The sequence below is a fragment of the Anopheles ziemanni genome, chromosome 2 (genome assembly GCF_943734765.1).
Source record: "Anopheles ziemanni chromosome 2, idAnoZiCoDA_A2_x.2, whole genome shotgun sequence".
Lineage (NCBI taxonomy): Eukaryota > Metazoa > Arthropoda > Insecta > Diptera > Culicidae > Anopheles > Anopheles ziemanni.
The window spans coordinates 75,735,133-75,759,309 of NC_080705.1; the positions used below are offsets into that span (position 1 = coordinate 75,735,133).

At 44.7% G+C, this 24,177-nt stretch overlaps 6 protein-coding genes across 7 annotated transcripts in view; 4 read left to right on the forward strand and 2 right to left on the reverse strand.

Moving 5' to 3' along the window:
• Window positions 1-3,323, forward strand: part of LOC131294358 (uncharacterized) — a 41,074-nt gene extending 37,751 nt beyond the window's left edge. The window contains exons 11-16 of the mRNA XM_058322406.1: window positions 11-246; window positions 314-718; window positions 791-1,205; window positions 2,460-2,856; window positions 2,935-3,148; window positions 3,218-3,323. Coding sequence (XP_058178389.1) covers window positions 11-246; window positions 314-718; window positions 791-1,205; window positions 2,460-2,856; window positions 2,935-3,148; window positions 3,218-3,323 — 1,773 coding nt within the window. The remainder of the gene's footprint in view (window positions 1-10; window positions 247-313; window positions 719-790; window positions 1,206-2,459; window positions 2,857-2,934; window positions 3,149-3,217) is intronic.
• Window positions 3,324-8,535: 5,212 nt separating this feature from the next.
• On the reverse strand, window positions 8,536-10,798 carry LOC131293072 (COP9 signalosome complex subunit 3). The gene is made up of 7 exons (XM_058321155.1): window positions 10,417-10,798; window positions 10,194-10,348; window positions 10,039-10,129; window positions 9,228-9,958; window positions 8,980-9,162; window positions 8,840-8,907; window positions 8,536-8,654 (listed from the first exon to the last, which is right to left on the reverse strand). The coding sequence occupies exons 1-7, from the start codon at window positions 10,469-10,471 to the stop codon at window positions 8,639-8,641; spliced, it is 1,299 nt and encodes a 432-aa protein (XP_058177138.1). The 5' UTR covers window positions 10,472-10,798; the 3' UTR covers window positions 8,536-8,638.
• Window positions 10,799-11,345: 547 nt separating this feature from the next.
• Window positions 11,346-13,466, forward strand: LOC131288606 (zinc finger protein 433). The gene is made up of 3 exons (XM_058317757.1): window positions 11,346-11,433; window positions 11,504-12,874; window positions 12,951-13,466. The coding sequence occupies exons 1-3, from the start codon at window positions 11,413-11,415 to the stop codon at window positions 13,464-13,466; spliced, it is 1,908 nt and encodes a 635-aa protein (XP_058173740.1). The 5' UTR covers window positions 11,346-11,412.
• Window positions 13,467-15,003: 1,537 nt separating this feature from the next.
• Window positions 15,004-15,642, forward strand: LOC131294359 (arylalkylamine N-acetyltransferase 1-like). Its single transcript, XM_058322407.1, has one exon. It carries the CDS (start codon window positions 15,004-15,006, stop codon window positions 15,640-15,642), a length of 639 nt encoding a protein of 212 aa, XP_058178390.1.
• A 1,504-nt stretch (window positions 15,643-17,146) lies between these two features.
• On the forward strand, window positions 17,147-17,785 carry LOC131294361 (uncharacterized). The gene has a single exon (XM_058322408.1). It carries the CDS (start codon window positions 17,147-17,149, stop codon window positions 17,783-17,785), a length of 639 nt encoding a protein of 212 aa, XP_058178391.1.
• A 2,818-nt stretch (window positions 17,786-20,603) lies between these two features.
• LOC131282469 (cAMP-dependent protein kinase type I regulatory subunit) overlaps window positions 20,604-24,177 on the reverse strand; it is a 36,367-nt gene continuing 32,793 nt past the window's right edge. For both annotated transcript variants that reach the window (XM_058311946.1, XM_058311945.1), the window contains exons 3-5: window positions 21,710-21,929; window positions 21,477-21,631; window positions 20,604-21,409 (exon numbers count right to left, since the gene is read on the reverse strand). In XM_058311946.1, coding sequence (XP_058167929.1) covers window positions 21,188-21,409; window positions 21,477-21,631; window positions 21,710-21,929 — 597 coding nt within the window. In that variant the 3' untranslated portion in view covers window positions 20,604-21,187. The remainder of the gene's footprint in view (window positions 21,410-21,476; window positions 21,632-21,709; window positions 21,930-24,177) is intronic.

Consider the following 24,177-nt stretch of genomic DNA (forward strand, 5'->3'; position numbering starts at 1 on the left):
CATCGCAAAGGGTACCGAAGCGCGGGCACTGGACGCCATCAACATTCCCCGCCGATCGGGGGCACTCTCCACCTCGCCGACGCGCTTCAAGGTGTGGATATCGGTGATGAAGTTCGAGCTAGCGCCCGAGTTTGGCGCCACCGAAGAGCAAATGCTCCAGTACCAGACGAAGGAGGACTGTAGCGGAATGCTGCGGATATGGGACGGTCCGTTACGGGAGGTTCCGATCTGCAAGGACATCGATTGGTAAGACTCACATTGGGTGACTCACGTTCGTTCCGTTGCTTCACTTACCCTTTTGGTGATATTACAGCCTCACCACCGAGAAGGATGGGACGCAACGAAGCAGCATCCGGTTCGGGGCGAATACGACCAACATCATCGCCCGGTATTGCCGCGGATCGGTGCCACGATCGTGCGATCACGGCATCCTGAACGTGAGCAGCTCACGCCCCTGTACACTGTCGGAGAGCTTCGTCTCCAGCAGCGACTTTGTGACGCTCGAACTGAAGACATCCGACTCGACCGTGCTCCGTCCGCTGCAGTTCGCCCTCCGGTACGAGTTCGTCGATCTACTGCAGGACGGAACGGCCATCGGGAGCGAACATGAGTGCAACCGGCGGTTCGCAAGCAGCCAGATGGAGCGCAAAGGACCCCACCAGGTCCGCAGCGTGCGGAACATATTCCTCTTCGGTCGCGGCGGTGCGAAACATCTGCAGTGAGTAAATGGAAGCATCAATCCTTCGTTTGACGGTCTAACTAACATCTCCTGCTAACCTCACTTTCCCAGTTGCGTGTACCGGTTCGAGGCGCAGCGCGGTGAACGGGTTCGCATCGAAATCAACCGTGCGATGACGGGCAACCGGACGTGCGATTCGCGCGTCGATCCGGACACGGGACGATCGTACTGCTTCGGTGACTTTACGGCACGGGTGGAGATTTTCGAGCGCCCCTGGCACGAGTCGATCCTGTTCCCGCGTGGCTGCATCTGCAACTCGACCAACAGCTCGTACCTGCCGATCGTGTTCACGTCGACCGGGCGTGAGGTGGAGGTGCACTTCAGCGCCGCCAACATGACCAACGCGGACGATCCGGACTCGCTTAGCTTCGAGGCGTCGTACGAGTTCGTCAAGGGGCCGATGATGTGCAAGGACGTGCGGAGAAAGAACGCCATCACCGGTGTGGTGAATTTGGCCTCTGGGGATGTAAGTAATTTTCGTACGACGTTTTGCTATTTACAAACCAACAAAAGATAAAGTAAAGCTGCATAAGAGAGAACTACCACAAGTATCCGAATAGTCCTGCATCCTGAATTTATGGAACGCCTCAATGAGAATTCGATTCATACAAAATGCCTTTAACATAAGAATAAGGATTAATCACAGAGTTTAATTTGTTTGTCAACTATTTGAGGCTATATTAATACGAATTTGCATTGGAAAGAAATGTCGTATGTATTGTATATATTTGACCTCCAGTAATGCGAGTTCTCTAGCGGAATAAGCTAACTAAAAAACGAAACGAGATCGCTAATTAATTTTATCTAGCAGTATTGAGCGATTATGGATCCTCAATCAACTAAAAACTTTTAAAATTACATAAAAGATACGAATCTGGTTCGTTTAACGAGCTAAAGAAAGAAAACCGAAAGGTTCAGAAAACCTAAGAAAATATTAGAACCAAGATGCAACATTTACAAAGGGAGGAGTATAACAAACAAGTAGAATAGCAAGCTTTGCTTTTTTGTGAGAAAACTGTGGCTCTAGGGCAGGGGTCGGCACATGTTTGTTGAAAAGGGGCAAATGATGAAAGAGAAACAGAAATCGCGGGACTGATCCATGAAAGTGATACTAATCCGTTTTTAATTAGAATATCACTTATTTAAACCGAAAATTAACATAAAGATAATATGAAATATTTCAAAATTTGACATTTAACCATCAATTTTCATTTTGTTTTCGTTGTATTATGTACTTTTTTAACATAAATATGCTTCTGGATGTTTTGAATATTGTAAATCATATTCGGTTTGAAAACGGTGTCGAAAATGGTATTCCTTGAATGCAGTTATTGTGGATGCAAAATTAACATGCTATCTTGCCGCTTGGTTCTGGGGGAGATTCACGAGAGTTAGGAATTTTAAAGCGATCAATAGCACTATCTGAAAAAAGTGTAATAAAGTTGCCTTGGTGTTGACCACTTCGTTCAATAATTTCATCGAAACTTTTTAGGATGCAGAAAGAGTGCTATCGTGATAAAATCCGATAAGAATTTAAACGTTTTGGTTTTTTGGATGTTGTTAGAAAAAAAACTTCCGGGCCGGAAATAATCAGCTCCACTAGCTGGACATTGCCGACCCCTGATCTAGGAGGATCTATATCCGGTCTATAAAAAAATGAAGAGAAGCCTACTTTGTGGCTGAGTATTTTATACCGTCCTTCTCTTGGTACCTATTTCAGATCGAATGCCGCAATCGACCATGGCTGATCGAGCCCTCGTACGATCGCTATCTGTACATCCGGCTGAAAGGATTGTTCCTGCGCAAATTCAACTCGGCCGCACCGCTCGCCTACAACGGTTCGTTCAGCGCCGTCACGCCGATCCGTTGCTTCACGAAATCGCGAGTCATCATCACCAACGGCGAGGGTATCTCGGTGACCGCCTGTCCGCTACCCGAGGATACGAAGCACCGCCACGTGGTGGAGGTGTTCAGTGCCGGCTGGGGTCGCAAGGATCCGTTCTTCGGTCCGGAAGCGTCCCGCGTCGTTTCGGTGGAGTTCCTCAACCCGGACCCGGAGGGGTCCCACTACGCGTTCAGCTGGCTCGAGCTAACGAAGCGACCCTCGGAAAGCTATGGTAAGGCCGGTGACGATGGGTTTTCGGAACGTTCGAGATTACTCTCCATTTTCATTTCCCTCCCTATCTCCCAAACAGCACTCGTTCAAGAAGAATGTCCCTACCTGTGTCCGGAATTGAACGCTTGCGTCAACGCATCGATCTGGTGCGACGGCATCGAACAGTGTCCCTCGGGTGAGGACGAAGCGTTCACGCACTGTTCCGCCCTGCTGCGCCTTCCGGCGGAAATTCTAGCCGGACTGAGCGTCCTCCTCCTGGTGCTGTGTTGTGGACTGTTCGGCTATCTTTACAGGTTAGTCACACCCTCCTTTTCGAAACGCTTTCCCACAACCTGAACCTCCTTTCGTTGTTTTTGTTTTAGAAAAATCAAACGCAACTGCCGACGAACGAGCGTGCTCCAGACGCGCCTCAAATCGCTCAGCTCGATGGACACGGCCGTGTTCGAGGACAAGGAGGTGATTTGCTGACAAAACGACAATTCTGTACGGTACGTCGAGATCGACCGCGTTACCACGGTCTGACCGCGCCACCATGCCACCGTACAGAATTGTCTTCCGAACGCGATTCGCAAACCAACCAAACACAATGCCAAACAGTCGGACGGGCCGGGACGACGCGCAGGAACTAGATGGACTGAGTATCTGCAAGCTATCGTGACATTCTTTTCTACTTCCACTACTATTATTACTACTGCTACTACCACTGGCTACTACGGAACTGGCGTCTCCTGGTGCGGCAAATGGGAAACACACTTCCGGACCCTGCCCGGGCACGGCCAACTTTAACATTCACTAACCGGGACCTTTCGGGAGGCGGATTGCAAACTACTACCAACTACTACTAACTACTACCATTACTTCTAGGACCGTAGAACCAGCTAGCGAACTTATAATCATTACAAAAAAAAAACTTAGGAACAAAGTGTTAGTAATTCAAATTCTACCAGTTTTTACTAGACCATTTGTGGGGTTGGGAGGGAGGGAGGGAGCGTGAGGAGGGCCGTCGGGGAACGGAACAATCTTCTGCTGTGTGCACCGGCGAATTGTACTCGCGTGAGAAATCAATCAATCCATGCGAGCTGACTACGCACGGAACTGGCACCTACTATTGTACTACGTTTTAGTATTACTTCAAGTACGACAGCAGAGTCACTGGAGGGGGATAGGGGTGGAGGGGAGATTAAAAACGAAACATGCCAAACCGCAACGACCTTCGTGCTGCTTTTTTCCGGTGGAAAACTGATCAAAACCGCCAACACTGGGCGAAAGGAAACTGGCCGGACTCTTTCGCTGTACCTTTCCCTTTCTTACTGGACCCCCGTGCCAGTGCAGAGGACCGTTTCAGAGAGCTTTCAAGGCGGGAAGGGGAAAAATGCGCCTCATTTCTACGGAGGAAGAGCATCGGGATCGGTAAAAAAGATAGTGAATAAATTAGTGAATGGAAAACCGTTAATGAAATCGTTGACAGTGAAAGATTAAAGGAAAAAAAACCATGGTTGAATTTAATATGGATGTAAAGTAATACTATTTAAAACAAAACAAAAAAGGAAACTCTAGAAGAAAGCAAGCAGATCTATAAAACACATGTTCAACACTGAATCGATCGAGTTCAATAGCATTAAGAAGGGAAGGCAGAAGGGGTTATAGAAGCAGTTATAAAACTTGGAAAATCGTAGTTCCGAAAATGTTCAAAAGTAGCAAAACCACGATTATAAAATCGAATTAAATCAAACATTAAACTAAAGCGTGACAAGCCGCGTGGAAGACTTTTAAAACTAAAACTTAAATTGAATATAGAATTTAACCGTGCAACCAGATTTAAAGCAAGAAAAACACTCTTTGAATGTAGCTGGAGGCTGGAGGGCAAATGTTGGGGGAGGATAGCAGATAGGGTTGGAGTTAAGTTTAAAATTTAGAACGAGAAAACATTTAGAAAAACAAAACCCATGTTCCACCAGCATTAGGGGGTTTGCGCTTGTGCATTTGTTATCAACCGAACCCGAACTCCTGCATGCAAACGCATTGAGCAGGATGGGAGCAAAATTGAAGACTCGCTGGCAGCGTAACGGTTTGTCACTTTTTATCCACCACCAAGGGACACTCTCCATTCGCTGCCCCTTTCCTGGACGTATGTTTTTCCTCTAAACGGACCAAAACTAAAGATATTCGCTAACGGTGTAAGGACACGATGTGTTGGAAATGGATAACGGAATCATGGAGGGGGAGGTGTAAATAAAAGAGTGGCAAAACACGGGAATAGGGTGATTTCTGTGTCTCAATTAGCATAAATTAACGATTAAATTCCAAACACTCTGAAAGCCGTGGCATTCATCGGTTTGTTCCACCCGGGGGGAGCGCATATGCAGTAGAGTTCCGGCATGCAAATTCTATGATTGGCAAATTAGAGTATAACTAGGGGCAAAAGCCCGGGTGGCCAAGGCGACATGATTATATTAGTGTTCACTAGTCCCAACCGTGTCCGGCGGAAGCGCGAGTAATTTATCGAACAAAACTACTGCCAGCGCAAATGACAAAAAAAAAGAAATTTTATTTTTGCGTTTATTACTCCGCACAGAAAGTGATTATTTATGAACCAAAAAAATTAAAGGCGAGCAACAATGAAAATTATGAAATCAAAATCAAAACGGTCACTACCAAAAAAAACGTAAAAACAACATTCAAACTGCCAATACGTTCAATGTTTCAGTGTTATTTCGGTGGGTGGTTTACCGTGGACGCAAACTTTCCTTCCACCCTTAGCTTTGGGTGCCCCCCCCTTGGCTAACCTTTAACACTGTCCATTTTCACTAGCGGTGTTTAGTCCAACAAAGGAAACGAAACGTTTTCCACGACCACGAGTAAATACTTTTCACACAACCATTACTGCCAAAGACGACGACCCGCGGAGGAAAACATATGCGGTGCATATGCATACGTTGTGTTCACGTTAAGTTTATTTCGAAACCCCATGCGTCCCCATTAGCACCTTTATGGGTTGTTTAAGGTGAATCGTATAATCGTTTAGTGTTTGGGAAGTCTCTATTTAATTCAAACGGAAAACAAGAAACGGGCATGTCTTGTCCTTGCTTTATCCTTAGCCGGAATCGGAAATCGAATGTAAGATTGTAAAGAAAAGAGCACTAGGACACATGTTAAGATGCAGCAGAACAGCAGTATTTAATGAAACACTTGTTAAAACTGACGGGGCATTGAAAGCTCCCACGATCGACAGGATAACCGTCTGACCACCTTTCCTTTCCGTACCGTTAGTCCGTATGTTAAATACTGATCTTTTTTCGGTAAATTTTAAAGAACGACTTCGACAAACGTTCTGGTGTGTAAATAGTTATAGATGGTCTAGTCTTTTCAATCTAGTCAATCAAACGAGAATTGAACGGCACGTGTGACGTGCATTCACGTTTCCATCTACAATTGTCATCGATCCCGAATCCCTGCGGAGAGAGAGAGAGTTGAGCAAGAAAATCACATCGTTACGGCGCAAGACAATGAGTCACAAATATTATATTCCTCACGTTCTTGTATTGAATCTTGAATCGTAGAAGTGAAATCTGCACGACGTAGACAGAACCGTTCGAAAGGTTACATCCCGTTCCCTGCCAAAGCAAAAACCTATCCAGCAAAACAACACAAGAGTCCAGTTTGTTCTCGACACTCTCAAGTAATAGTTAAAAAATATTCTGCTGCGAAGAGGGGCAGAACGAAAAACCAAATCACATCCGATAAGTAGCAATAGAGACATTCTTCTTTCTAAAACAATAACTTTTCTCCCCGAAAAAAACAAAACGGTTGTAAATTCAACCTAACGGTAATCTTGTACCCAACAGTTTTGAAAAAAAAAACACACACCTGAGCGTGATTTATGTAAGGATACAATGGGAAATAACACACACAAAACATTACACATTGCGGTCGATGGTCAATACACAGTTGAACAGAGCCAGTGCACCTTCCGGAACAGTTTCAGCTAAAAGTGTTTGAGAGACAAAAAATATCGACGAATTCAAGACTTCATGACAATAAAAGGGCGGATGAGGATGAGGGATTAGTAAAGGCATGGTAAAGTTGATAATAAGAGATAGAAATCGCTAGAAAAAAAGTGGAATGAGTGGAAGTAGAACATGTGAAATAGTAGTAAACACGAGATAGTAGATTTGTATGTAAAACAAGAGGAAAGTAATGGTTCGCGTTCGGAGAAATGGTGCAACAAAAGATGGTAATGGCAAACCCTAAACGAAACGGTTAAATGGAGGTACTTAAATGGATTGAAGGAAACGAATGGATATTGTTCTTAGATTTCAAAACTTCATCCAAAACTTTGGTCGATCATTTGTAGAGCATATGGCGACGGTAGTCTCCGTAATGCAAGCTAAGAAAGAATATGCTTTCTTTGATTGATTTAATTAATACTACCTCCAACAGAAAGGAAACTATCGTCAAATCAGCAAAAGTAAAACTGGATGTGCGACGTTTACTCTTTTTCAAAGCTGCGAAGGAGTGATTGGGTGGGAGGAAAAGGATAAGTGGAGGGGGAAAATAAAAACTTTCACTAAACCGGGACAAAAGAAAACCCTGATCAAACTAAGGCGAGGGGGGAAAAGTAACGAGCAAATATCCACTATGTATGTTGATTTCTGTGACACTTCAAATCAAACCGAACGAGAACGGGCCGGAGGTAAGCAAAACATGGAATTTAAGATAATCTCTCGATGATATAACGATTAGCGAAAACAACAAAAAATCAATAACCGTTCATACTAGTAAGTGCTGGGAAGGACAGTAATTAATTAAAAATAAATTCAAAAGAAACTCAAACCAACGCGAGAACAGCGAGGGGGGAGGATGGGAGTTAGAGTAAATGAAGGTGAGTTTAAAACATTAAAATAATTCCAAAACTACAATTAAACAGAAAGGAAAAGGAATACTAGTGCAGAAATGGAAGGTGCAAAGAGAAAACTGCTAAAACTTACAAACAACAACCAAACATGTAGGAGACAGCAAACGTTTGAGAGCAAGCAGGAAACGTGATTATAGTGTTATGCCCTGCGGATTGCCAGTAAGTAATGGAGAAGAAAAAAAATGGAAAACGATGACTTTACGAAACCCGTTTGAATGAAATTAAAAGATGGAAAAAAACTGAAATGAACAAAATAAAACAAATCAACCATATCATTGAATTTCAAAACAAAACTCTTTACAACATACCATTCGCGGCTTGAGGTGCGTGTTTTGTCATCTGAAAATACATTTCGTGCCAGTTCTCTCGGGACCCTCGTGGCGAGGATCGTTCGATTTCGAATTAAAGAAACAGACTCGATGTCTTTTTTTCGTATTTTGCATGCTTTTTTCTCATCCGTTCCATCGTTTATTTCGTGTCGATCATTTCAAACATCCGACCGCCGGTTGCCTTCCTTCGATGCTTATTTCTCGATAACATCGACGCATTTCAATTAGAGAGTTACGACATTGTTGGAAGGGAACTTTTGGGGGGCGCCTAGAATGGGGACCACGTGCCGTTAAACTTTCATCGACAGCGAGAATGATGTAACCCGGTTGCTGCCGGCCACACATCCACATTGCGGTGGTCACCCGGGGGTTTAGATCAGTGCTGAGATATCTGTTCAATTCGATGGGATGCGCACGAGTCCTTTGCTTCTTCTGTTTTTTTTTTTTTTTGTTTGTCCGCGTTTTTCTTATACCGTTGTTTTACATCTTTCCTCTAGTATCGCTCTTTGATTTTGTTTCTTTTTCAAACGTTAACAAATTTACTCAGTTGGATCACTGCAATGGGAGGGAGATAGAAAAATGCATTGAAAAAGTGTGCGATTTTTGGGCGGCTATACAAAAAAGGCAAAACAAACACATAAATACAAACTTCATCATAAAAATCCAAACCAATTCTTTGAAGGCTCGAAAAACACTACCTAATATTATTTCCATACCTCTCAAATGACTTCCTCACTTACCCGCTGAATGCTTTCGAAGTACAGCCGATACCGTCGTCTTCTTGATTGCCGAACGATTTTTTAACAAACTGTCGGAAAGGAGAAAAACGGTTTGAATATTGAAAGAAAGCAGACATCCCCATCCCATTTTTTTTACATACCACTGGGTTGAGCATTATTTCCTCGTCCATCTTAAGGACCTGCTTGTTCAGCTCCATCACAGAACCAATCTCTGCCTGCACCTTGTCGAACATCTCCTGATTATTGTACTGTTCCGGGTCATCCTTAAACACGACCATACCGTCCTTCTGGTTGATGCTGGCAAAGATTTCTCCCGATTTGATCTGCACAATGCACAAGCAGATGGTTTGTTATCTGTTCCCGTTTTCCGCCCTTAACGCCTTCTTACCATATTGAGAATATACTTTTCCGCCTCGGCCGGTCCACTGAGCTGCACCCGGCTGGCCACGTCCGCCAACGAGAGCGTGAGGAAGGTTTTCGTCAGCCGCTGTATGTTCTTCTTGTACAGCGAGGCGACCACCTGCTTCACCAGGCCCATGTTGGTGTCGCGCAGAAACACGTCGCGAAACTTGTTGACCACGTTGCGCACCTCGTCGCTAGACGAGGTATTGTAAGCGGTAGAAAGGTCGTGGTACGCATGGCTCAGCGGCTTCATAAACCGTGTGATCACCTGCGACGAGTACTTCGGTATCGGGAGCACCTTGCCGTGCAGGATGAGCGCCACCAGGATGTACTTCTTGTACGACTCGAGCATAATGTGCGACATCGCCAGGGCGGGCGTCGAGACGGCCACCTCGAAAAAGTACAGCGCCCGCTCGTAGTTTTTGACCGCGGCGTAGATCATGCCACCGTAGTAGTAGTACAGTAGGAAGTACTTCGTGTCCGCATTGTTGTCGTCGGTGGTGGCGATCGCGGTGATGTCGATGTCCAGCACCCGTATCGCCGGATTGAACACCTTCGCGCACAGGCACAGCTGGCAGAGGTCGGCATGGATAGGCGTGAGCTGGCTGTTGAACAGGCGGATCTTTTCGACCGCCTGCGCCAGCACGTGGATGCCCTGGATGATGTGCTGTTTGGTTTTCACCAACGCGTTCGTGAGGTGATGGCAGAGCTCATAGTCTACGGTGAAAGGAAGGTATTTTGTTATGTAGATCATTGAACATACAACTACGAAAAGACCACCATGGCATCCAACTTACAAACTTGTGGTGCATGTCGAACCTGCTCGCCATTACAAAGCGTGATAAATTCCCGTACGCTTCGCAGGACGTTCTCTGTTTCGTCTACATTCTGCGCATGGAAAGACCAAGGAGTATTAAAAAATGTTCCAATAAAACTCATTTCGGTAACATACACTCGAATCGTTAAATTTGGCTGCTAGCACAAACAACACTCCGAGCGAGTGCTGTTGCACGTCTAACGTTTCCAGGACGTTGTCCAAGATGTTGCCGTTCTTTGTGACCAGCTCGCTCGACTCGACTAAATATTCTGCCAGTTCGCGAAAATTTCCTAAAACCGAGAATATGCCACTTTGGTGAATGTTTCCGGCGACCCGCCTGGTGCATAATACCACTCACCTGCGCTACTTTGTGCACGGACATGGTTAACAAAATGCTCTAACGGTGAGGCCATTGTTTACTAGCTTTGTGGACCTACGACAGCGACAACGACGGCAAAGGGCTATGGCGATCCTTGGATCGGACTTCTTTTCCGAACTAAACAGACTCACTGCGAAGGAAACCTATGCTAACCGATTGTTTTGATGCCTGCTGCAGGAATGGAGCGGTTTTCTCGAGATGGATTTGTTATCTCAGGTCGGCCTTGGATTTATCGCTGGCACTGCTGGCCTCAGGGCACGGCGAATCAACCGGAGAGCCAGGAAATGTCTTTCCAGCACGAAAATATCACGCCGGAAAGAATTCGCACCACTAATTTTGCAACTTGTATAATAGCACACCGTCATAAACGCTTTACGGACTAGACATTGTTGTCAATCCTCGGTATTGTCAAAATCAAGGCCTGTCGTAAACTGAAGGTTGCCTCAAAATTATACACGATAATTAACAATAATTTGTGGAAATCCACGAATCTACCATTCATGCAATGGTTTAAGCAGTGCCACACAAAATATTATTTTTAGAGCAAGGCCCATTAGTAATTAAAACAGGTACAAACTATTGTAAACGTACTATTTTGTATACGTTCATGTAAAGCAACCTGCAGTTTTCAAATTACATAGCCTTGGCTGCCTACTCGAAACTTTGACAACCGGGCTTCAACCGAATTCGAGCAAGAATTAATTTCTTTTAGTTTTGCAAAGAAAAAACGTCTATTTACAATAAAGAAAATTAAGCGGATAGCCATGAGCATTTCTTCTTTTCTTTAAACTCATTTGTTTTATGTTATTTGGAGTAATCGCTTAATGTAGTAAGAAAATAGAAATGAAAATGCAGCCATCTTGGCAACACTGAACTGCTGTAAAATCAGTAAACAAATCAAACGAAAACGCCGAAAGCCAAAAGTAAACAAATCAATCTACTATTTTAGGAAACATCCACTTTCATACCGATTAAATGCATTCATCAACATCATCGGTAAATTGTGCAGTCGCAGAATCCAGTTTGAATTAGTCAAACAAACAAACTTGTCTTTATTCTTCTTCAGGACGATGAGCTGGACGACGTGATCGCGTACAGCCCGTACGCAACGGACAATGAGCTGGACGACGTGATCGCGTACAGTCCGTACGCGACGGATGGTGAAGCAAATGTAGACGACGAGCTAAGCCCACCGCGAGGACCAGAACAGGCCGGAAATGAACCGCAGCAGTGCAAACTTTGTCACGCCATTGTGCCCACAATGCGCGAGCTGATCATTCACTTTCTCCTGCATCACGAAGTGGCGGGCGATGGGTCACTGCGTGCAATATCAAAACGAGAATCCAAGGCTTTACCGGATGTGCAGCAAAAGTACGTTTGCGGTATGTGCGGGGTCGAGTGTTTCGATACGATGCGCGAAACCAAGCGGCATATGTTTGAAGAGCATGGCTATCGGGATGAAGAAGCACGTGACTCCGGGGCCGATTACTCGTCGGATGATCATTCCGACGGATCGACCGACACGAACGTGTCCGTCGAAGGTTCCGACAACGACTCGATCGACGGCGTTTCGTCGGGCATGGTTTCGGAAATGTCATCCAGCACCCAGTACGTTTCTTCGCCAGACTCCCGACGAACGCGAGGCCGTTCATACAGCCTTTCCTCTTCGGAGTACGAACCGGAGCAAGCGGATCGGCCGGGGGAGTTCGAAAATTATTTACGCTCGATCACGCTAAAATCTTTGATGGCAAAGTTCAAATCCGAGCTATACCACAAATGCTCCCGCAAAGGCTGCCAGTACAAGTTTGTGACGAGCGGGGCACGAGAACGGCACCTTCAATGCCATACGGAGGACAACGAACCGGGGCCATCGAATGTGGCTAGCGGTGGAAAAAGGAAGCGGTTCAGCTTCAAATGCACGCAGTGTGAGCAGAGGTTCGACTCGTGGAAGCCATGTCTGCTACACCTGTGGCACAACCATCAGATCGACCTAGGAATGATGCAGTGTCCAGTGTGCGACAAACGGTTCGGGTACGTCGTGCACGTATTTAATCACCTTCAGACCCATCGCCCCAGGTCGATGCGTGAAATTCGATGTCGCATTTGCAGCCAACGGTTTGCCAACAACGCCCAACGGTCGGTCCATGAAGCGCTGCACCGAAAAAAGGGTCACCACATGGCACTGGATGTCGTCCAGGAGGAGGAGGAGATGGCATGCGAACCGAGGGAGGTGAAACTAGCACCGAAAACTAGGGAACCCAAACCAAAACGTCCGGTCAAACGGCGAACCAGCTCCAGTCGTCTGTGTAAGTTGTGCAAGCGCATGTTTGCCAACGCAAAAATCCTCTCGAAGCACGTCCAAACGGTTCACTTGAAGATCAAACCGTTCATTTGCAACGTTTGTGGATACAAATGCGCACGGAAGGTCACCCTTAATGTGAGTCATAATTCCAAGGAGATCTCGTGTTTGGAGGCTTGCTCTTACAAATTTATCTTTCTCCTTTCCCTCACAGATCCACATGCGCCAGCATTCCGGAGTGAAACCCCTCGCATGCCAAAGCTGCTCGTTCCAGACGGCCGATCCGAGCGCACTGCACTATCACAAGCGCCGCCACCAGAGGGAAAAACTATACAAGTGTCGCACGTGCGGTTTCAACACGGTCCAACCGACTGTCCTTAAGCAGCACATCCAGCGCCGTCATCCGCAGGAGTACGAGCGGCTCAAGTGTCGGCTGTGTAGCTACGCGTCAATCAACGCCCAAAACCTACGGCGCCATGTGGCCGAGCACGACGCGGGACTGATCGTGGGAGATGAGCGTGAGAACGATCGACACGAACAGGAATCACACGCGTCGCCACGAAGCGTGTCACGGACGGAGGTGAAAAATGTGCCGGAGATTTCGCTCGATTGCTTTTTACCACCGGAAAGTGCCGATTCGGTGGTGCACGATGCCGGTGGTATTACGATTCCGGCGGTGGACGGTCCAGTGCCCGTTGCGCATTCCGAGGATACACAGTTTCCGCTTTAAGTGGAAATTCCACTTTAAGATGCTGCGAAAAAGCCAATGTCTACAATAAACAAAGAATGAAAAGAATCAAATAGGTTTGAATTTATTGAATGGTTTTGGTTTAAGTGTTCGTTCCTTAGACCTTAGAGACTCATCTTTAATTAATCCATTTAAAACATGTTCAGCAAAATGTAGATCATTGTTTGAAAACTTAACTGAAATGGTGATCTTCAATACTGCAGATACATTTTTACGTCAGGCATTCTAAAAAGCTTCGAATTAAACCAGACAAATGTTAAACATGTGAACGCAACACGATCGTGTGAGAATGCGACGCCATTCAACCTCGATTGTAATGTAAATGAAAAGCGCATGGTCCCACACCCCATTTGCATATCTGAGCACACGTTTCCACCCCCTTAAAACAGTGATTAGATATGGGGAAATTAAGGTCAAAAATAGGCTCATGTATTCAGTTGTGGGCAGGGGCGGATCAAGCGGTACGCAAAGTAAGCGGCCGCGGGGGGCCTCGAGCTGATAGGGGGCCTCGAAGCAGCGATTGTGCCTAAATTTTTTTTTCAAGCTGCTCTCACAAACAAAACATATCACATATTATGTAAGTAATTGTAAATTCAGAAGACGAAAACAATGTTACAAAAACAGAAGCAAAATCATTAATATCAAAAATGGAAAAATATGAAACAATCCTAATGATCATTCTCTGGAACAATACTTTGCAGCGATTCAATGCTACTAGCAAATCGCTACAATCTGTAGAATGTGAATTATTTAAAGGTTCGATGTAACTTAAATTGCTAGATCAATTTTTACAGACATTTCGTGATGAAGACAAGAACTATTCACGCGTGCGCAAAGATACAAGGAAGCTTTAGAACCTTTTAGAACTTTTTTTGATCGTTAGAATACATAAAAAATATGTATAAAAATGATATTGATGGCCCTACATTAGAGGCAGAATTAAAACACTTTACTCAAATAATACGAGAAGATGAGACTAGAACTAATTATAACAAAAATGTAAATATAATGGACATATATAAAATAGCTAGGAATATGTTATGTACTTTTCCAAACGTAGAAATATTGATTAAGATATTTTTAACATTACCTATGTCCAACGCATCAGGTGAACGTTCATTTTCAGTTTTAAAAAGAGTGAAAATTTTTTGCGAAGCACAATTGGAGAAGAAAAGCTAGCAACTATAATAGATGACTTGGCAAGAAAAAGGTAAAAAAAACATATTTCATAAAGAAATTTTAAATATAAAGTTTATTATTAAACTTCCCGGTATCGCTTAGGATTATTTGTAATACTGAAATATACCATTGTATGTGGTATAAATTTTCTTTGAGATGATGTGATATTGAGAAATTACGAATATACACAGAATATGTGGTAATAATAAAAACAGCTCTTCGCGCTCCAAGTTTGATTGATCCCAAAAAAACACATACATTTTTTTTTTATTTGGGGGCCTCAAAATGCCTACCGCCTAGGGCCTCCAATATCCTTGATCCGCCACTGGTTGTGGGTACGATGCGTTCCAGTGCAGACATCGAATACGTCATTGCAGACGACTCGGATCGTGAAGCAGTCCGGAATGTGTTGGCCACTTTCTTCTACCCCGAGGAACCGTTAACGATCGCCCATCGGGACGGTGCCGCTGTAACGCCAGACGATATGGACAACTATCTTTCCTTTCTCGATCACAACGGTGTAATCGTGGCTAGGCTTCGATCGAATCCCACCGAGCTGGTGGGCATTTCGATCGGTAGTCCCACGGACAGTGCCCTCAACGTTCCGATAGAAACCCGTAAGTTTGCAGACATTGTTGCGTTTCTCGGGTTGCTCTACGAACGTGCCTCCCTGCGGGCGCTTGGTTCCCGTCCTGCGTACAACGTGCACGCCCTCGCGGTGAATCCGGCTTATCGGGGCCTTGGGATCGGTCGACGGCTGATGGAGGAGCAGATTGCTCTGGCCAAGCAATGCAGCCAGCGAGCCTTCGACTCCGTGACGGTGGACGCAACGGGACCGTTCTCTGCCCGGATCATGCTTCAGGTGGGAATGAAGGAAATTCACCGGATGCGTTTCGAAGACTACAAAGATGATCAAGGAAACCCCGTTTTTCGAATGGCGCCTGAGGCAGAAGTTATTACTTTCGAAAAGATGCTGTAGGATGCTGTGATATGGCACATAGTGGGTGACAGGCAATTCCATACTTGCCACGAAACTCATGAAGCAAACATGCACTAATATAGTAGTAGGCTGTGTAAGTTGTAAAAAAAATGTTCTAAAAATGCGTGGCATTCAACGTTTATTTAATTTTTAATCATTTAAAGAGCTAATAAAAGCAACCACAAGAAGGAGTATAAATGTATTGAAGCACATGAAACATTAAAAAAATATTTTAAACAAGTAATCAATTTCGTTACCCGTACTCTGCTTTCCATGGGAACACGTGGTTCAGTTTCCTTTCACTACTTTTCGAAAAGAGGGAGAAAATTTCAATACTACTCCTACCCTTTCTCCTTACGTCCTTTTAATCATTTCAGATGTACAAACTATGAATAGGTTCCATCTTGCCTGCAGGTAATGGTGTCTGCTTGACAATAGGGCAACCAAAAAATTATCGAGATCAAGCTGTTCAATATATTTTGTTAAACCTACCAAAATCAATATGGGTTTATATCAACTAGGCAGAGTGTATGCGTACGCATTACTTGAAATCAATAGACACCGACTTCCTGAGTAGATATTGCTTATCGTGGTGATCAAACGGGACGAAGATATCTACGTACAGGCTATAAAACTTCAAGATATCATGCCAACTTAGATGGTCCGACGGGCCAGGTAGTTGACCTCCAAAAAACTAGTTAGATCAAGCGTCCAGTAAAACAAGGGGAAAACGTCCCAAGCACGCTTTTGAGACGAATATCAGATCCCAATTTAAAATTTTCGGCCAGCGCTCGGATCTCTCGGTCACATTTTCGCATTCGCTCTTGCTTCTTGCTTGCGTATGTTGCTCTCTATTCTTCGTGCACCTTTGGATGTCCATAATTCTGAGTTGGTTTTTGCCACTCTAATTTGTTATCCTTTTTTGCTAGCTGCTTCCACACGTTTGATATCTTCTAAAAACCATATTCCCATAGGATTCCAGATGAGGCATCGACATCAGAACGTTACGAGATGTTCTGCTAGCAATATGTCAAATAAAAATATTTTGATAAAAAAATTACGACTCTCAATTCATGGTAGTCAAAATACACTACAGAATGTTCTTCACGAAGCGAATGGCACATAATCATTCAACGATTAATATTTAGGGTGAGCGAGGCACATCCAAAAGCCGCAACGTTGCCGTACGGTAGCCAAAGAGCCATCAATTATTTGTCTTCTAATAAAAACATGTTTAAAGGAACCTGCCGAAATGTTTGAAAATTGATAATGCTTTCGAAGGTTTCTCGTGCGCCGAGCTTTTGTTGGAACGTGACCGAAAAGCTTGTCGAGAAAGCACGTGTTCACGAGACAGAGTTATAGCTTGGGTAGCCCCTCCAATGGATCGATAATGAAAAGCTCGTGCTCTCACACACCACACATGGGGGTTTTAGTACACGTTTCCCTCCCCTCAAAACGGAAAAATGTAGGTCATCATTGTCTCACACATTCAGTTGTTGGTACGATGCGGTCCAGTCGAGACATCGAATACGTCACTGCAACGCGTTCGGATCGTGAAGCTGCCCGGGCCGCGTTGGCAAATTACTACTGCCCCGAGGAACCACTGACGTTCTCCCACCGGGACGGTCCTGCCATTACACCAGACGATATGGACAATTATCTTTCCTTTCTCGATCACAACGGTGTCATCGTGGCTAGGCTTCGAGCGGATCCCACCGAGCTGGTGGGCATTTCGATCGGTAGTCCCACGGACAGTGCTCTCAACGTTCCGATCGAAACCCGCAAGTTTGCCGACATTGTTGCATTTCTCGGGATGCTCTACGAACGTGCCTCCCTGCGGGCGCTTGGTTCTCGACCTTCGTACAACGTGCACGCCCTCGCGGTGAACCCGGCTTATCGGGGTCTTGGGATCGGTCGACGGCTGATGGAAGAGCAGATTGCTCTGGCTAAGCAATGCAGCCAGCGAGCCTTCGACTCCGTGACGGTGGACGCAACGGGACCGTTCTCAGCCCGCATCATGCTTCAAGTGGGAATGAAGGAAATTCACCGGATGCGTTTCGAAGACTACAAAGATGATCAAGGAAACCCCGTGTTCCGAATGGCGCCTGGGGCTGAAGTTATTACGTTCGAAAAGATGCTGTAGGACGGATACAGTTTTGTGATAACAGTTAAACTTAAGAAGGAGCGATAAATATCCTGTATTGAAACAGATTTCTGTTTGTATTGGTTTATTCCACTCTTTACATCCATTTTACATACTTTTACATTCTCTACTAGTGCGCACTTTCCCAGGAAAACAGACAGACTTGAAAAATCATTCACGACTTTCCTCGATCTCGTTTTTCTCGTTTCAACGAACTGTAACCCTGTCTTCCTCAGACCAAATCTACAATGAAATGATTGAAATACGATTTCAACAACGTTTCACAATGGTGCCAATTGATTGTTAGTGAATCAGATGATCGGTAAAAGACTTGTCAAAAGATCTACAACAAAAAAGGTTAATTTATAAATCAAAATAACGTTAAAACGAAACCAATGATTCACTAAACGAGAAAAGAAAAATGGTATAGGGAAAAACGAAAGCAATTTCATTGTCGATATTTATTCTCCTGTCGACGTGGTTCCTTTTACTACGACCGTTTGGGAAAGAGAGGAAGAAGTTCAATACTACTTTAAGATTTGGCTTGGCGGATGTTTAGACAGAAATAGAAACGATATCTAATCATCTCCACCCTTCGTTTCCTACAGCAGCCGCTAGGTTCCTAGTTCTAGCAGAAATACTCGAAAAATGATCATGAAAAAGTTGGATGATCCGAAACGCGCCAGCTTCCATATTTTCCCTCTAGTTACTTTAGCGGGCATTTATCGAGTTTTAGTAGTCACAAGAACGGAAGTGATTTAAACGATGTCTATTTTGCACGCATCTTTTTTGCTATTGAAAATTACAAGACAGTCCCCTACAGTAGCTAAAGCGACTTCAACGGACGTGGAACGATTGCGGTGCGTGAAGAGAGAGTTGGAGAATCCAAAAAGTATTTCCTAGAGTTTTTCTACGCTTTTCTAAAAACGCTATCCGCCTATGCGTGTAGTAATGAATCGTTTGTTTGGGGGCAGATTGGTAAAACTGTGTTATTGATACGTTAGTTTGCGCCCTGTTATCCAGTTTAGAAGAAAAATATAAAAAATAATAAAGGTCCAGCCTTGTCTACGGGTAATGCATCCTGCTCTAGAGCTCTACTATCATAGCATTAGTTTGCATCTAGCATCATTCATGCGTCTTAAAAACTTAAAAACGAAAATAGCGGGAAAGAAAATTAATCTAATTAAAGCCCTTATAAACTAGTTTCCGCAGGCGCGCGCGTAGGAAACAGCGTGTAAGCATCAAACAAACATTAGTTTAACTGAAAACCCCACATGAAAGAGTGTACCGTGAAGCCGTTCTTCGGTGTCGATAGTGAGAAAATATTTACTGCGCGCATTTAGAGCATCGCCTCGTCGATCTCTTAATCACTTTTGATCTGTCTCGGCCGACAAACACTCAACATCATTGTCCGATTTTCGTTTTAGGTTTTATTTGGATTTTCCTGCTTTGCTTTTTTGTTTGTTTGTTTTTTTTACATTAAAACATCTCACAAGGCAACATCACATCTTTTAAGGATTTTGTGTCGCATGACCTATGCGCGGGCTATGAATATGCATGAATATGTATGTAAAGTATGTGTGTTTGTTTGTGTTTTTTTTTCTTGATGACAAAAGGACACTCCGTTCCCCGCGTTTATCGGGTACGTTACCACTAGAGAAACATTCATATGAACCCTTTCCCCGACGATTCGAAAAGGAAACTTCACAAGCTCTCCGAAAACCTTGCAACGTGCGTGATATGATATTTATGAAGAAAAGATTTCACAGAAAAAGGCCAACCCTCCCGATCATCGTAAAGAAACGTATGATCGGCAGACGCTCGTTGAGAAAACGACTGTTTTTGTTCGATTTTAAAACGATTAGTGACGGAGCGGTGAGCGGTACGTTAGGGCCGGTTTGGGTTCCGGCCACGTTCTCTCATGCTGTTACATTCAAACAGTTGTACACCAAACAGTTAAAAACGTTGAGAGAAATATGTATACCTGTGTACGAACAGCTAGTGTGTCAACCGGAGTTTTACACACTTAACCTGTGTTCGGTTCAATGTTTGTTTTCATAATTGTGCTTGCAAACCGACAACATTTTTCTCCATGATACCACTACTCCTAACTTTAATTGTTGTTTTGTGTTTTTTTTTTGTCCAAAGTTTTCTCACCCTCATCCACATTGTTGTGGGCGGTCTAATCCTTTCAAGTTTAATTTGCCAATTGTGTGATTAAAAATGCAAACAGGGCCCCATCATCGAACTTCTGTCACACATTCCGATTCTGCATCCTATTAATACCTTGCTGTTCTCGTTCATCACTATCTCTTCAGTTCACGGATGCAGCCCTACTGATCAATTTATAAATAATTGTCCTACGTTGGGTTACGGGGGGGTTCCTTTCCATCACTATGATCCATTCCCTTTCGCGTTCACACCTCGGCAAGTAATACAATAATGTACGTACACCGGACGCGGGCCATCCTTTGACCTAGCGTCTCCAATTGAAATGTTTGCTGCCTTTCTGCCTTGGCCTACTCTTTCCTTCTCGCTCGACGCCTGCTCTGTCAGCTATAAATAGTTAACTAATTTTATCCGTTAATTTATAGAGATGACAGTTTGCATTAATTAAGACGATTTTTTTTTTCATTTATGTTTGCGGTTGAAAACTTTTACCCTCATCATTCGATCCGATCGTTACCAAGCGCTGCGAGCGAAATTTTGCACGTCGTCGCCTACTAATAACACTACATCCTTCCCTATTTTTTCTATCGTGGTGTTTCTAAAACACTTCTCTCGTCTCCCTTTGGACACTCGCTCTCTTACATTTTGCATCCTTTTTACTTCTTTTGTTTGGCTCTACAACCACCACCCATCCCACTACTGTTAAGTAAACTATGCACACGCGACCCAAACATCTGGCCACAATGCTGACGTGTCCTCAGCCTTCACACCGGTGTTTGGCATGGGCTTGTTGCTTGCTTGCATTGGGGGCAACAGATGGCCATGTTCGTGACCCTGGGGACAACCTTACCAAACGTCGCTACCAAACGTAGTTAGAAACAAAGCTCCATACACTGCTTTGATGGTGAAAACATTATCTGAATTGCATTGATTATAAACGGCCGCTTAGCCCGGGACCCATAGGCTTCTTGTTTTTGTCCTTTGCTGACGTGTTTCTTCACAAGCGGTAGAAGTAATGGTACACGCTGCTAGAGCACGCTCGTCCAGTGCTGTGACGTACAGTATGGGGTCGCTTCTACTGCTTTTTTGATTTTGTTAATCATGTTATCGCTCACTACCGCACAAGAAAAAATGTGAGTCGCTAGTCGACGGGCGAAACTTGTTTTGCAGCGAACAAAGCGAACCCTACAGACTAAGAAAGCCGGCCTGCGATAGCTGGGGCTTGCATCCTCCTTAAACGGACAGCGAAACGAAGCTGTTATACTGCGTGATGTTTCGCTTCAGGATGTCCGCGCACAGGCCAAGCACCCGCTCGAATCGGGCCCGATCGAGCTTGACGCACTTGAGCGGCCCGCGGGCGATGACGGTGGCGGCACGGGGACGATCGAGCAGTAGTGCAATCTCACCAAAATAGTCCGACGGTCCGAGCCGTCCCACTTCCGCTGCCTCTTCGTTCTAAAATCATGAAATTGAAAGCGCATTAGAGTACGTTTGAGATGAAGATCTACCCACTCCCTCTTACCTCTCCCCGTTTCTGCATAACGGTGGCGCATCCTTCGACGATGATGTAGAAGTCATTACCAGGTTCACCCTGTTTCACAATCGTTTCGCTGTCCTCGAAGCTGACCGGTTCCAGCGCATCGGCCACAGTGAGCCGTTCCCATTTGTCCAGACTCTCTACAAGATTATCCGACAACGTAAAGAATCGATTAAATATGTGAAAAACGGAATGTCAAGGGGAATTGATATACGCACCCAAAATGGACACACGCGACAGGAACTCCTCGTACATCTTGCGCTTGCGGATCGTCGAACCCATCAGAATGCGGCGGTACGAGTCCCGGTCGATGCCCCACAGCTTCACGTCGGTTTTGGCACGAACGGTGGCCGCACGGGGCGTACCGTAGATCAGGGCCAGCTCGCCGAAGCTGCCACCCTCGCTGATCGTCGTCACCTGTTCGTTATTTACAAACACCTGCAAAGAGAAGGGAAAGCAAAGGTAGTTTAAAGTAATCCGGAAGTAGACCTCAATGCAATTAAAACGAACGTTAGCATCAGTCTCGCGTAGCTTGTCAACATGTGCAGACATTTGTCTCTTTCTGGAGTATGTCTATTATGAAGGGATGAAACTGCAGCAAAATAATCACAGACCACACTGCACCATTCAGGTGAAATCCAAGAAAGGTCTACAGTAATCAAAATTATTATAAGCATATCTCGTCTTTGATGACTAGATTAGTTGAAGTCCTTTTAATATAATTGTATTACATAAGGCGTATTTCTAAGATAACAGTGTTTGACAACCAGTTAAAATTAAAAAGAAAATGAATGAGAATCGATGAGCTGGTAGGGTAATTATTTAAATGTGTCAGAAGGCAAAAGAAAAACTGACAAATCGAATCAAAATCGGATAATATTTTGATAATGAAAATCTCCTAAATTATCATCATTTTAACTCTCGAAGGCTTGGTAGAGCACTTTCGCCATAAAGGATTTGAAGTGAATAAAAAAAAAGGGCACTCTTGTTAAATGTATCCCAAGCACTGCCATCTATCATAACAAACATTACTGCAAATGGCCTCCAGTGAACACGTAGGAGGCTTCCGAGGTGCCACATTGCCCTGAGAGTGTATCTGGCTGAGGTTTTTGTTCTGTTCTGCATACATCCGATGAGGGCATGTTCTGGGACAACGGACTGTGCAACGTGAACACAACAGCACCAAACGAACACAAACGACCAAACGAACGAACGAACGAACGTGGGGTCATCTTTCAGTGGGATAAGTTTTAATTAGAAAAAGTTGTACATTTCCTTTCCCACACCCAGCCCTTCTCCCATCACGGCTATGGGACACAATCGGTTCCCTCTGGCCTATAGGGGATCAAAAACACATATGGAACGGAGGTTACGGCTCTGCTGAAGCAGATTCGAATGGCTCGGGTTTGTACGATAAGGGAGTTAAAATCTGGGCGCGTCAGTAAAATCTCTCCCCGAAAGAATGGCAGTGAAATGAGCTTCCGGAAAACGATTGGCATCGCAAAAGGTCATGGGCGTTATGGGAAAGGTCATGATGCCAGTTAGCAGTGGGAGAGGAAAAATTAAACTTTCCCTAATGCTTTTCCAGCTGGTGGTGAAAGGTTAAAATTTGTCTGCAGACTTCATTCTTCCGTAGCATACAATGCCAGGGAAGCTATGCTGGTTTGTGTTGCCGACAATATCATATTCTCTCCATGGGGAGATAACACACACGTAAGTACACACGTCGAGTACTTTCAGTGTCGGGTAACACACAGCTCGTCCTGACTGACACACCGGAACATTCTAATTGAAACAACGAAACAACAAATGGCCTCCATTGTCCGCAATGCAATGGCCATCGTTGGTCGGACGTCTATGATGAGGTGATGACACCACTCTTTACTATCCACGTCTTGCGCTTGCCACCGCAGGGAACGATGACGTGGCAGGCAATTCAACGTGCGGTATTCGAGCGGTTTGATTGGACATTGAGTGCCGCAGGGCATGGGACGTGATCCAACGTGCCCTCGTCATATTAAGCAGATCGATCAGAATCCTGTCCAGCCCGAGAGCTGGAGAAGGCAAGTGTTTATCCCGGTCACGTTTAGAGTGGAACCCATCTTCCAAAAGCCGGCCACCAGGGCTGACCACAAACGAGACCGCAGGAAGGACAGCATGAATGGCGTTGGACCGGTGTTTGGTCAACCTCGTTCAGCACTCAACGTCCTCACCACTGTAAGCTAACCGCAAAGCCCTGAAACAATTTGTCGTAATCTGTCAGTTTCGGTTAGACCAGAGAACGGTTATGGTGTTTTCGGTGAAATGTGAACCAATCTGCTGCCGATCCAGGGAGGGGGAACTGGTCGTAGGACAGCCGAAAAGTGCTGAAACGAACCAAAAGGTTATTTTTCTCAGGAAGACTTCATTTCTTTCAATTACTGGCATCCGCTCAAGACAACCCATCCAACATCCAAAACCCAGTTAAACGGGGATTGGGTTGTGTTAAAAGTAATTTACCGAAATCTAGGAAATGATGCGGGATTTCCGCTCGGGGAAAAGCCTGTCTTTTCAAAGTAACCGAAAAATACCCGTCAGATTGAGGTCATTAAAACAGATTGAAGATTGATGAAGCGAAACTTAAACGGTAAACCAGGGTGGTCCATATGTTTTCCGCAAACAAATCCGAGATGTATAATTATGAAAT

What these genes read in the sequence shown, in the direction of transcription:
- LOC131293072 (XM_058321155.1), bottom strand. Translation starts at nt 10,471, where the DNA reads ATGGCCTCACCGTTAGAGCATTTTGTTAACCATGTCCGTGCACAAAGT. An exon ending in CCAAATTTAACGATTCGAGT is followed by an intron (nt 10,130 to 10,193) that starts GTATGTTACCGA and finishes TTCCATGCGCAG; the next exon opens with AATGTAGACGAAACAGAGAA. An exon ending in TCGACATGCACCACAAGTTT is followed by an intron (nt 9,959 to 10,038) that starts GTAAGTTGGATG and finishes CTTTCACCGTAG; the next exon opens with ACTATGAGCTCTGCCATCAC.
- LOC131288606 (XM_058317757.1), top strand. Translation starts at nt 11,413, where the DNA reads ATGCATTCATCAACATCATCG. An exon ending in TGCATTCATCAACATCATCG is followed by an intron (nt 11,434 to 11,503) that starts GTAAATTGTGCA and finishes ATTCTTCTTCAG; the next exon opens with GACGATGAGCTGGACGACGT. An exon ending in CACGGAAGGTCACCCTTAAT is followed by an intron (nt 12,875 to 12,950) that starts GTGAGTCATAAT and finishes TTTCCCTCACAG; the next exon opens with ATCCACATGCGCCAGCATTC.
- LOC131294359 (XM_058322407.1), top strand. Translation starts at nt 15,004, where the DNA reads ATGCGTTCCAGTGCAGACATCGAATACGTCATTGCAGACGACTCGGAT.
- LOC131294361 (XM_058322408.1), top strand. Translation starts at nt 17,147, where the DNA reads ATGCGGTCCAGTCGAGACATCGAATACGTCACTGCAACGCGTTCGGAT.